Here is a 12,796-nt window from a genome sequence, read left to right on the forward strand (position 1 = left end):
ATTTTGACTGCCTTCTTGAGACAGCGGGAGTTGTACAGTTCTTCCAGGGAGGGGAGAGGGCATCCGATGATCTTCTGGGCCGAGTTGACGACCTTTTTGAGTTGCTTGGTGGATTGGATGATTGCACTCTCCCACAGTTATAAGGAAAAAACAACACATATTGGCAATTTTTACACTTTATTCATTTTACACTGTCAGGGACCTCAGTAGTGTGTGGAAGGTCCATACGCAGTCACAACAGCTTAGCACCTCCTCCTCATGCTGGTCACCAGCCTGGTCACACACTGCTGTGGGATGACATCCCATTCCTCAACCAGGATTTGCCGCAAGTCAGCCAACATGGTTGCGTTGGTCACTCTGGCACGTACAGTACGCCCAAGCTGATCCCACAAGTGTTCAATTGGGTTGAGGTCTGGACTCACGGCAGGCCATTCCATCCTCTCCACTCCCAAATTCTGGAGGTACTCTGTGATGATCCTGGCTCTGTGGGGCGAGCGTTGTCATCCTGGAGGATGGAGTTAGGTCCCAGATTCTGGAGACACTTGCTCCAGAATATCATTCCGATATCTCACTGCATTGAGATTGCCTTCAATGATGACAAGTTCTGTTTTGAATACCAACAGAAGAATATTGCAGCGGATTTTGGCAAACATTTTTGGGCTGCTACCCACAGTTAGCTGTGTTGCTCATTCCACGAATGCATGATCCTTACCTCGTTGTAAAGGTGACTAATCAGGCTTTCCAACGATATAAAATACAATACCAATTGGTATTATAAAAGGGGAGAAATAATCGACCGAAATAACGTTTCCGAACTTGTTTTGAGGAGTTTATATATAAAACCCAGCAGGAATGTTGAAATAATCTTTTAGCAACAACCAACAAACAAAGAGGGTATTCAATGTCCAGACTCTTAAAAAGAGATCTTGACGCTTCAGTCTGTTAACTTGGATGTCAAACCTTTGACACAACAAAGTAGGCATGTGTGCCTGCGTGAGTGTGCCTGCGTGCGTGTGTCTGCGTGAGTGTGTCTGCGTGCGTGTGTCTGCGTGAGTGTGTCTGCGTGCGTGCGTGTGTCTGCGTGAGTGTGTCTGCGTGCGTGTATTTGCGTGAGTGTATCTGTGTGAGTGTGTCTGCGTGAGTGTGTCTTTGTGAGTGTGTCTGCGTGAGTGTGTCTGCGTGAGTGTGTCTGCGTGCGTGTGTCTGCGTGCGTGTGTCTGCGTGCGTGTGTCTGCGTGCGTGTGTCTGCGTGCGTGTGTCTGTGCGCGATGGATCAGTTCTGTTTGATATCCTGCGTGCCACTGACCCATCGGAGCCTGTCATCCCACTCTTCAGACTCACCGCTCTCCATCTGCTCCGATGCCCCAGAGCCAGGCCCGGGCTGTGGAGCGTGACCGGTGGAGCCTCATAAGAGGCCTTGCTGAGAGACCCATGCCAGGAGAGAGACAGGAGGACTGACAGCAGAGGGATTTGCTCACCAGGACTGGGCACCTTACAGTCATCAGTACAGTAGGCTGATACACACTGACAGTAGTGTTGTTGATCTCTTCTGGGTGGTATGTTTAGATGACTATGCCTCATGACAACCAGAGACTTAGGTTCATAACAGACCTCAGAATACTATAGTAGGCCTTCTGAGTGCCCCCACCCCCCTGAATAGGCTTCTCAGTTCTCAGGTGGCTGCACTGACTCGGAGCCTATTCTGCCGGCCCGGGGAATGCAGGCGATGACACTGTATCCTCTAAACAAAACAGGACACCTGTGTCCCTCCACCAACACCCCACCCCACCCCCCTCCCTTTGGCTCACTCTCCTGACGATGTGCCTGAGCTGGGAAAAACAGACCAGGAGGGGAGGGTGATTCACAAGAACAGCAGCAGCAGCAGCAGCCCTGGGCTAACATCTTCACACAAGTCATGGAAATGAGAGGAAATATCATGTTTTTTGTTTTTAAATGTTCAATTGGAGTAAAAGGAGGAAGGAGAAAGGAGGAGTGCTGTTTTGATAGTTCTGCTCTGCTTTGTTTTGCAGAGAGGTCTGTTTGTGGAAGTGTGTGAGTGCCAGCAACAACTCAAGTGATCCACACACAATAGCATTGCTGTGAGAAAGTCCAGCCAAGTTCAACAGCAGCAGAGAGCAGCGCTGGGGGTCAATTGCTATTCCAAACAGCTTATTTGTAAACCAACTCTGCCAATCTGTAATCCCATGTTGGGAGTCTAGGCACAGTGCTAAGGCTCTGTAGCCTAATGACCCAATGAGTACAAACAAGAGTAGCCTTTAGGCCTGACCTAAGTCTGACTAATAAGCCAAGTGGGGACAGTTCTTGACTACAGCACTATCAAAATGGAACAAAGACAGCACAGGAAGAATCAGACCAGGCCTGAGAATCTAATGAGACAGTTGGTTATTGTGATTGCGAACGCGTTTCCTGATGACTGTCAGAAAAATGAGCAGCTGTTGAGTCCCCGTGTGGGGAAAAACCAGCTGGAGAATAATAACCTGCAGCCAGGGCATATTAAATATTCAGAGACAGAGGTACCCAGGAAGCAAAACACAGCATGTTCACAGCATGCTTTCCAGGCAGATATATCTTGAGCTCAATTTCTTTCCCGGCATATTGTTCTCTCAGGGTACAATCTGGATTGGAAATCGCTTCCACCAAATGACGATTTGGTCGCAAATGTCAGACAGAATGGTAGTGTGAGGGTTATTAGAGCTGGTTGACTGGCTCACATGGAGGTTACACGGTAGAGGTCATGTCACATGATGACATCACGTCACCGTGGCCTTCTCTGTGCGTCACCGGGACCCTCTTGTGCTTGGGGTTGAACAGTGGCTCAGACTGACAACTCAGTGATTCATGTACAATACCAGACAGTTCAAACATGCTTTCTGGCTAAAACAACCAGGCTTAAGCTAAAAATAAAATGATAAAATAACAAAATGTATTTGGCGGGGCACAAGAATAACATTTCAAGACCCTATAGGCTAGGTATTCAATGTGTTTTTGTCTAACTGGTTAGCCTAATATTCAACTGAGTTAGCTTAGCTAGCCCTGTGACTGAGCAGTGTTAGTTCACCATGTTGAACGGGTGAAGGTCATCTGGAGCCCATGGCAAATTTACACAGTCAAAAACAAATGTCACGATACACGGCTCACAGCCCCCTGTTCAAACTGACACGGCACACAAACACTTGACAAGGCACACAAAAAATAAACGTGCATTTACTGTATAAACGTGTGTCAAATGGTCTTTAACCCCAGGGAGCTTGGCTAACTGTCTACTATTCACACCATTATGTAGTCATTAATATGATCTGTCATACCCATAAGGTAAGCCTAATCAGCCTTTGATCAGACAGACTCTCATTAGTATTAGCTCTGAGCTAGCTGTAACACTGCAGGTGCAGCACGCAGTGGAGCTGGTGGGAGACAGAGAGAGAGAGAGAGAGAGAGAGAGAGAGAGAGAGAGAGAGAGAGAGAGACACACACACACACACAGAGCTCAGTGCAGACCCACACAGAGGGGTCTTTAAGGGACGGTGGTGCCTCGGGGCAACAACAACATGGAGCTGGAGAGACGTGGGGCTGGCTACTAATGTGGAGGCTGATGGATGAGGCGGGAGAGCTGCTAGCCTCCGCTCCAATATTCTGGGCCACACACCGCAGGGACTGGGAGAATACGTGGAGAGACTGAGGGGGATGGATCATTTCATTTGAAAACAACAGAGACTTTTATCTCTGTGTCTCTCAGGGACACGGTTTTGATTGGGTGTGTTAGTGCCTGAGGCCAGAGGGCGATGAACAAGAGAGACCCCCCCCCCCTCCCCTCGCCAAAAGGAGGAGTGTTGGCAGCCAGGGAGGCTCTGTGTCACTAGGCAGCTCTGAGCTGGAGGCTGGAGCTGTGCCCTGCATCTGCAGACAGACCAAATCACCTCTCTGTACACCCCCTTACAGGGCTGGAGATGGGCACCTCTTCACACAGAACCACCACCACTCATGGCGGGGGGGGGCATCTGCCTGACACAGAGCACTGACACTCAACGGAGAGCCTGCCATCCTCTTCATCTTCCTCTTCCTCCTCCTCCTCCTCCTCTGCCTCTGACACCATCAGCTCTAGAGTGTGCTAATCAATCCTAATCTCACCACCCTTGGCCACAAAGCTATTTTTAAAATCAAGTAGCAGCCACTGTAGAGGAGGAAGGTGGGGGAAAAAACAACAACAACAGCAACAATAATAGACCTTCAATCTGCAGCAGCTAGCGCCATACAGCCTGGGTGAGGAGCGCGGCGACTTTTGACCACGTTAAGAAGAGGGTTAATGAGAAATCCATGGCAACCAGCTGGGCCGAGGGACACTTCGCCACTGCACCGACCGTCACATGAAGCAATTCACTGGGAGGTAGCCTGCTCAGGGAAAGGCCGTGGAACCTCATTCAGGAGACCCTGATAACACACAGCTGCTCCCGACCGCAGGTGAACAGCAGCCTTCCATCATCATTCATCACACACTGAGCCAAACTGGGGTCCCTCATCATGAGGTCAATTGGAGTCCATTCAGCTTCTATCAGGGGTGGTTAGAGGACTAGAGCCTAACTCATTGGAGCTGTGAAGGTGATAAGGCCCTCTGTCTGCAGCGCCGGGGGGGGGCTAACAGCCTCTCTGAAAGCATTGGCCCAATGTGTGATTTAAAAGCACCACCGCGTCAAGGTAAAAGAGATTAATAACGGCCTGGGCCGTGCATCCTCATCATCATCATCCTCATCCTCATTATCATCATCATCATCATCATCATCATCATCATCCTCGTGTCTGAGCAGTGTATGTTTACAGTGTGTGATTAACCGCTTGTCAGGTTAAAGCGATGGGGCTAAGTAGCTCTCTGTGGCCCAATGTTCCTGCGGCTCCAGCTGTAACTCATCCATGGCATGCTCCGCTGTAATAAATAACAGTGATTTCCAGCTAACTGTCAACAGCGCTGCGACGCGTCCAAAGGTGACGGCGTGTGTTATTGTGCGTTGCTGTGCGCGTCATGCTACTGTGTCTCTGTCGAGGTGTCATCGTCGTGCAATCCCTCAGGTTCAAAAAGTATGTGGCGTGCGAGTCGTGATGGCGCGCATCGGTCGGTTTCGCGATTGCAACACGGACATTTCGGCAGCAGCGGAAGGCTGTACTAGCGTCGTGTGTGTGTGTGTGTACATGTACACCGTGCGATGCAACCCACTGAACCCTTCTCGACATGGATAGAGCTGGGGTCAGGGGACAGACACGGAGGTTACAGTGCCAGTAACCATGGCCTTGCCTCCGTCTGTGTCCACAGATCATGGAGCGGCTAATCTCTGCACCTTAACGCAACGGAGCCGCTAAACTGGCAACTGTCACTCTTCCTCAGGAGCTCGCCTCCTCAAATACCTTCCTTAATTAACCCAGGACATCAAACGGAGCGCACGGAGGCCCTGGCTGAGCCTGCAAGTCCATGCCTCTGAAACGCAGAAAAACAGCCTTTAGGTGTCTATTTCAAGGAAGAATGACGACAAGGGTGGTAAGAGCCATGATGTACTGAGGCGGTGATTAAAGTAGTCTGTAACAAATCCAGATGATTATGCCATGACGAGTGGTTTGTTTCCCGTAGGCCTTAAATCTAGAAAGCCATAACAGATTAGAAGGGTTTGGACACGCTTGAAAGATATTCATCAACCTGCAAGAAAAACAAAACTGATAGAAAGACAAAATCAGATATTAGAGGATTCAACCACAACCTTTTCATAGGTCATTGCTACCATATTGGGTCTCCAGTGTGCTACTTTATTTGAACTTGCAACCAGTGTGACCAGACAAACTGGTCTTGAGTTCCATGTAATGCGTAAATGACACAGTCAAACACACACCTCATGCTAAAACTGTACTAACTGTTTTGATAGGTTTGTCCTTGAGTTGACGTCTGTCTGTCTGTCTGCTCCTCACTCTGATGCTATTAGAGAAGAGGCTTATGACCTTCTGTCAAGCTTTGATCAAAACCTTGTGCATGCGCACGTCATATTGAACATTCAAAATCTGGTTATCAAAGAAAACTGTCACACACATGACATTGATAAGAAAGAATGAATACAACCCAGGGCCAAAAGCCTTTGGAAGTCCTTGAGTAACCATGCGACTTGAGTAATCAGTGGAGACAAAATCTTCTCTGAAGATTGCCAAACCTCCCCCTTCATTTCAACTAAAATATCAAAGGTCAGTGGAGCGACTAGGGCAACTCTTTATACAGTACAGCAGCTGTTGAATCCTAACATTCAGAGAAACCAGTATACCGTAACATTCCTCAAACACATTTCTAAAGTGAATCTTGAAATGACTGAAATGATCAATATGAGGTATGAGGTAAACAGATGAAAAGAGAGATGGAAAGGTCTGCATTGGAATGTGTGTTTTCTAGTTCAGAGCAATAGTGTTTTCAAGCCCAAAGCTTCCACGCAGCGGGATCTCAGTCGGTGACAGGTCCTGGGCCCCTCTAACCCATTAGGGGGAAATCTCGACTCTGAATCGGAGATGCTGCTGAGACTGTTCATAAATGATTCAACAGGGCAACCAGTTTCCAAATAAACAAACATAGCAGGTGTACTTAAATGGCAATCCCAAATCTAGCCATGAAAATTGACAGTTGTAGTTTTGCTAATTTGCTTCCCCCATTCCCATCACACTCACTTTTTGTAATTTAACTAAATGAATGACCTTAGAGGTAAACCTGTATTAGTGATGCTTGTAGTCTCTAGGCTAGACTATAGGCCTATTAGCTTCATGGGACGGGCCATTGTCAAGCTGAACCAGTAGACGTCTACTTTGGGTGAATCCTAGATGCCACAGGCATCAATGTGACCATTGGCCACTCAGCCCCTGGAGAGACATCATTTCTGTAGCCGCAGACACTAACCTGAACTGAGTCTGGCGTCTAGCCTACACACCAAGACTACCATGGGTAGCCCCGCTGTGCGTCATATTATCTCCTGCGTGTCACCATTGTCGCTCCTGCCCCAGAAGTACAGAAGTAGGTCACTGCTGAATCTTCATGAACAGATGGGATGAGTGCTCTTCTTCAACAGAACATGATCGCATTGTTTTTCTACTGTACCCGATTTGGATCCAGGTGCAAACATCCCCTTCTTAGAGGAGGAAAGGCTAGGCCTCTCTACTGAGTCTGACACAAGTATGCTACTAGGCTTGCATTCTATCATGACACACATTGTTTGCCATGCTAATTGTTTAGGGATCACGGCACACTGTTTCTTTATGCTGTCAGATGCTTATCTTGGTGCTGCCACAGGCTGAGAGAAAGTCACACCCATGCAGCCTCGCTGGCAGGGATAGGACAGGCCTCAGCTGACCCTGAGTTAGAGACAACCATATACAAGGACTGAAACCTAAGCCTATTACATCATGTATTGTAATGCTGGAACAATATGTTTTCTGTTTTAAAACCACTGTGATCTCATGAGGATTCAGACACGTGTCGACTTCCTAATTTACAAGATATATGCTCTCAAAGACCTTGTTAGAGAGATCACGGATAAAAACTCGTCGTTCTCAGGTTCATACTCAGGACCATGGCCACTTTGTTCCCCACGAGAGGGTCACAGGGCTAGAGTAGACAGTAAAAAAAATAAATAAAATAAAAAACAGTTCCCTATATGACCTCATATCCTTGTTCGTTATTACTGGCATTGACAAGTCAGGTGGGCAGAGTCAAGCCTGTGTATAACGGTTGAGCCTGGGAGTGGCACTGAGGAAACTGTTACGTGAGATCAGGCCAGGCCAACTCTGCCTCCACTTCCCCCTCTAGAGGTACCCGCCCTGCAGGCCTGCTACTGTGGAGGACTAGAGTGAAGATGCACCCTGCCACGGTGGTAATGACAGAAGCTGTCATCTTAATGGGCAACACTAGACACAGAACTGCTAATGGTCGTCTAGTGTCACCTAACCTGTGCAGCACACGTCTCTGCACAGCTATTCTCAATGGACTTGAGAATAGAGGCAGCCTCCGGCACAGGCCTTGATATTCATACTGAGGGGGGGGGGGGGGGGGGGGAGTCGCACTGCTGCTGTGTCCTACTGAACTAGGATGCTTGGCATTCCTCAGGCAAATCTAGTATTACATGATGAGAGCATATAAAAACAATTAGGCCTAATTCGATGTGGGTACAACAAAGCAGAGGTGGATTGTCACTAGAGGGTTAGAAAACTGACCGAGCTGTTGTTCTTTGCCTGATGAAACACACCAGCACCTATTTAAAAGAGGGGCATTCATTGCTTCCGTTGGTTATGTGGTTTCCGATGTCACTGGTGTGGAAAGCAAATAATGACCCATCTGTCTCTATGGTATGAAATGACACATCCACTATAAGGCCTTCTTGAACAAGAATAATGTAATCTAATGTGAGCTTCTTAATAATCTCATAATGCACACAGGCAGGCCAGATTTGGGCTGCTTAGCCAACAAACATCCTTTGTTGGGTAGGTCCTTGTTGGGTAGCACTGGCTAACATAATGCTATGCATCTAAAGCATTTCATGTTTTCACCAAAATAAAGGCTTTTCTAATTCAGTGAGTAAGGCTAATTTATCTCCAATTGTTTTTTGCCTCATTACAGGGAACTAACACCCACAAAGGCAAGATACTACATGCATACTGTAGGCTATCTTGCAAATTACGCTGGCAAATAGAAATAATACCCAGAGGACAGGTTGTCTGTTATCAAAACAGACACTTTTTTGAAAGGTTATTTACAGCTTAGACTGAGAGTGTCATGAACTGTAACAATCAGACACAACAATCAGTTAAAAGAAGTAGCCTAGGCCTAGACCATTGGACGTAGATGGAAATTAAATGGAAATTTTGACTGGTTCAGTTTCCTGATAAGCTGCCCTCAGGAGACCAAGAGAAGCTAGGTAAGTCCGTATGCCTATTTCATATGTGCCCTTCAAAGAACAAACAATCCATTCAATTTCAGAATATCTACCCAACGAACACCAATCATGTGTTATAGTTTTTTAATTTTTTATTCCATGAAGTCAAAGCTACAAAAAAGGGGACAGGCTATTTTGATACAATATGACACATAGCAGATTATTTTGGCCTAATCACATTTCTGAAGTCTTTATTGTGACTAACCCATTAAATGCAGAAATGTCCTAAAACATATACATAGCCTATATAGGCTAAGATAAGAAAACACCAGATACCAAGAAAGCAATGGTAAACTGAATGTGGACAAGTGATGGAAAGCCAGTCATGAAAGGTAACTAGAGGTTAAAGAGAACCCAGGCACTAGACTATGCTGAGTGTTTTGAAAAGTGTAAAATCAAATGTCAAGAGATCTCAGTTGTGCTCAGCCAGGAGAAAAGACCTCCTTAAGTGTGTTTCAGATGTGACGGTCATTGTTCCCCCCCGCGCTTCAACTCACGATTTCCCTCCAAACAGCGGGCCCTCCTCGTTGACCCTGACCACATCATCATTCACAGCGGAGGGAAGAGGATGAAGTCACCCACATACTTCTCTGTCTTGTACTCTCTCTGACACACCCCCCACCCCTGATATCCACCACCCACACCCCCACCCCCACCCACCCACACCCTTGACTGTTATCACAGACAACACTTGCACTTATTTACCATTGTTCCCATATAAGCCACCTGCAGTTTTAGGTCACACAACTTGTTTACACTGTATCTTAGAAAAACCTTACGCCTAACGTCTGCCATAATTAGCCTAGTTCTTCTGACTCCATGATGGAGCACTCTACTATCCTCTGGATTTAACAGGCTACATCTTTCATCGCAGTGTTTTGGAGGAGCCAGGGTGTCTGAGGAGAAACAGACCCCCAGGGAAGGGAATAGCAATGCGTAGCTCCTGTCACAGAGGCAGTGTGTGATCAGGTGGTGTACCAGGCTCCGGTAATTAACAACCTCAGCCAAATCCAGCCAGGCATGACCAGTCAATTAACATGCAGCAGCTCTCACACTGAACACCACAATATGCTCAATGAGCTGAAAACCAAGGCAGGCCACATAAACCGAACATAGAGCGCAGACTGACCTTTCCAGTAGGCCTACAGTGAACAAATATGACAACTCAGATCATAAAGAATGTAATATAGGGCATTGTAACATGACCGTTGTTTTACTGACTGTGATTAGAACCCAATCAAACTTGAGTCAAGCTGAACCATCATGGACACGGAGCATACTCAACAGCTTCTCAGCACTTGGTTCTAGGATGTTCCTGACATTTAGGAGGGCGTTCAATATAACTTGTATCATTGTATAAAAGAATACAATCAAAATATGGGAAATGGCATACGGAAAATAGAAAATGTCATGGTCCTCTTCCAGTAAGAAACAAGGGAGTGTTTTTTACTATGCCTTTGTTTTGAGCTTTCTAAGACAGATAGGCCTAATCATTTCACATGGGCCTAGATTTACGACAGCACACAATGCAGTGAGCAGTGAAGAGAGGCTCCTAACAGTACCCCCGGAGTCCCTGTTGTCCAGCACCCCACTATCACTCATCACCACTTCCTGTCCATACAGGAACCAGCCTGCACCAGGAGGAAATCCTGCTGAAAGTGCTGCAGGAGGAGGGAGGTAGCGAGGGGGACAGCGACGCAGAGGCCCTCCTATCAGCCACTGCACAAACAGGCCTGGCTTATCTTTACCCGCACATGAAGACAAGAACAACACTGGGGAAGTAACAGCCTGCCTGAGCTCAGGTTTGACCTCTGTCTTGACCAAACTGGTCTTGACATTGAATCTGCAGTGTAAGCAGGAAAAGGGCACTGATGCACTCCCTACATATTAAACAACTCTGCAGTATTTAAGCTCCGGAATGCTACAGACCGACGGTGCGGAACATTACATTGTTTGACAACTGCTGTAGGCTGGGCCTATGCTGTGCTCAAGACCAAACTGACAACTTGTTCCAAGGCATCGTTTTCTTGCTTCTGTTCTAGCATCCCTAACTGTAGCCTTGTGGCAGGCTCAGTGTTATCCACCCCAGAGCAAGGTGACTGTGTCTTGACAGCTAACCAGTTCTGAAATAGACTTGGCTTGGTGCGCCGGGTCGAATGGTCCAACACAGTTAATTGAGTGATCCTGTTCACACCTGGTCACTTCAACAATGACATAACTGTGCAAAAATAAGTCAGAAAGGGACTGGAGCTTTATAGGAGAAGGAGACATCTGATTAGCTAGAAGTAGATATCCTGCAAAACTTTGAAACAGACAGCCTTGTAAAACACACTGGGGCTGACAATTTCAACAACAGCAAAAGTCTGTTTCCTGGTCAGCAGTGGAAGGTTCCCCTCACAAGAGAGCTCCAGTTTACACCCTCCTCCTCCTCCTCCTCCTCCTCCTCCCACTTTCCACCCTATGACTGCCCCAAGGGGACGTTGTTATCAAAAAGGGACACATTGAAGCCTATGAAGCAGAACACAACTGGGAGGTTGGGGGGAGGGTGTGCATTAGAAATAACATCCTTCCTCTAATAACCATACCCTGGGCATCGAGCATACACAGCTCTCCAAATGCTACACAGAATCCCTCCTTTGTTACTGGCTAGCAAGCTACCTGCGAGCTCCATTCAAATGAACCTGACAGCTGCAGCCAGTAGCAAAGCAGGCTTCCCCATTGAAGCCCTGGAATGACTGGAACCCGAGATCATGCAAATAAGGCTAGCCACTCAACTTGCTAGCTTTACTGTAGAACAGACCACCAGCCACCACACATAACCAAGCAATCCTCATTAGATATTGCAACCTTGCTAAGCTAGCACAAAATGCCTTGCAAGGTGTTTCTGTGCGACCTGCTTGGCATGCTAACGTGGCTAACCATGTAACCACAGTGTCACTGCCACTGCCTGGTATGGCTTTACTCGGACACAAAGGCTGGCTTACAATGATCCGTGTTTGTCACAAAATGCACAATGACTCTGATGATATCAATGTTGTGATATCAAAACCAGACACTGAATGATAAGCTGGCGAGACTAGCGAGCTCGAGCCAGAACGCCAACAGAGATGGACAGTAGTAGGCGCGCGGGCACCATCAGTGAGCTAGCTAAGGTAGCTGCTAGCTAAAGCTGGGTGGTGCTGCATCATCACAGCTCGGTGACATTTCACTCACCTAACAGTGACCGGAGGTGCTTCAGGCGGGTCAGCACGTCCTTCTTTGGGTCCAGGACTTTCTGTGTAGATTTCTTGACGTCTCCATGGCCCCTTCGAGTGAACATTCCGCTGTAAAAAGCAATTTTGAAATCTGAAATGACCTATTATTCTTTACCATGCAGTAAGCAGCCCCCTATGTGACAGTGTCACTTTCCTCACCACTGCTCGATGCTCGCTCGGTAAACATACGTCGCACTGCTCGGCGCACCAGTCTCCTCCTCCTTCTTCGTGGGTGTGTAAACACGGAAGCACCGCTCGGAACGTGGGAGGGGGGTGGCGTGGCCACGCCCCCTTCTACGTCACCAACCTGTGCTTTGCCTACTCTGCTTGTAGTTTTTCATAATGGGACACACACTCGATGCCATCACTTCACATCCAGTGATGAGAGGAACTTGGAAATTACACTCCATATTACAAATTCTGAAACTGCAGCACACTCTTGGAAAAATGGGTCCAACAGGATTGTTAATCTGTCCCTATGGGAGAGTAGAACTGGCTTCAGGGGGTCTGCAGTCTGCAGAGAGGCATTGTGGCTGCAACTCTCCACAGGGACAGCTGAAGAAGAACGCTTTGAAACTAAGAAAT

General features: G+C 47.4%; 1 protein-coding gene across 1 annotated transcript in view; it reads right to left on the reverse strand.

Annotated features, from left to right (window-relative positions):
• The window catches only part of ralgapa2 (Ral GTPase activating protein catalytic subunit alpha 2), a gene marked incomplete at its 5' end in the record, with an annotated part of 124,811 nt that extends 112,535 nt beyond the window's left edge, over positions 1–12,276 (reverse strand). Inside the window, one exon of the mRNA XM_080539909.1 lies at positions 12,171–12,276. Within this exon, the coding sequence (XP_080396035.1) occupies positions 12,171–12,276 (106 nt within the window). The remainder of the gene's footprint in view (positions 1–12,170) is intronic.
• Between the last annotated feature and the right edge of the window lie 520 nt (positions 12,277–12,796).

This window comes from Nansenia antarctica, assembly GCF_963989245.1.
Source record: "Nansenia antarctica genome assembly, chromosome: 1".
NCBI lineage: Eukaryota > Metazoa > Chordata > Actinopteri > Argentiniformes > Microstomatidae > Nansenia > Nansenia antarctica.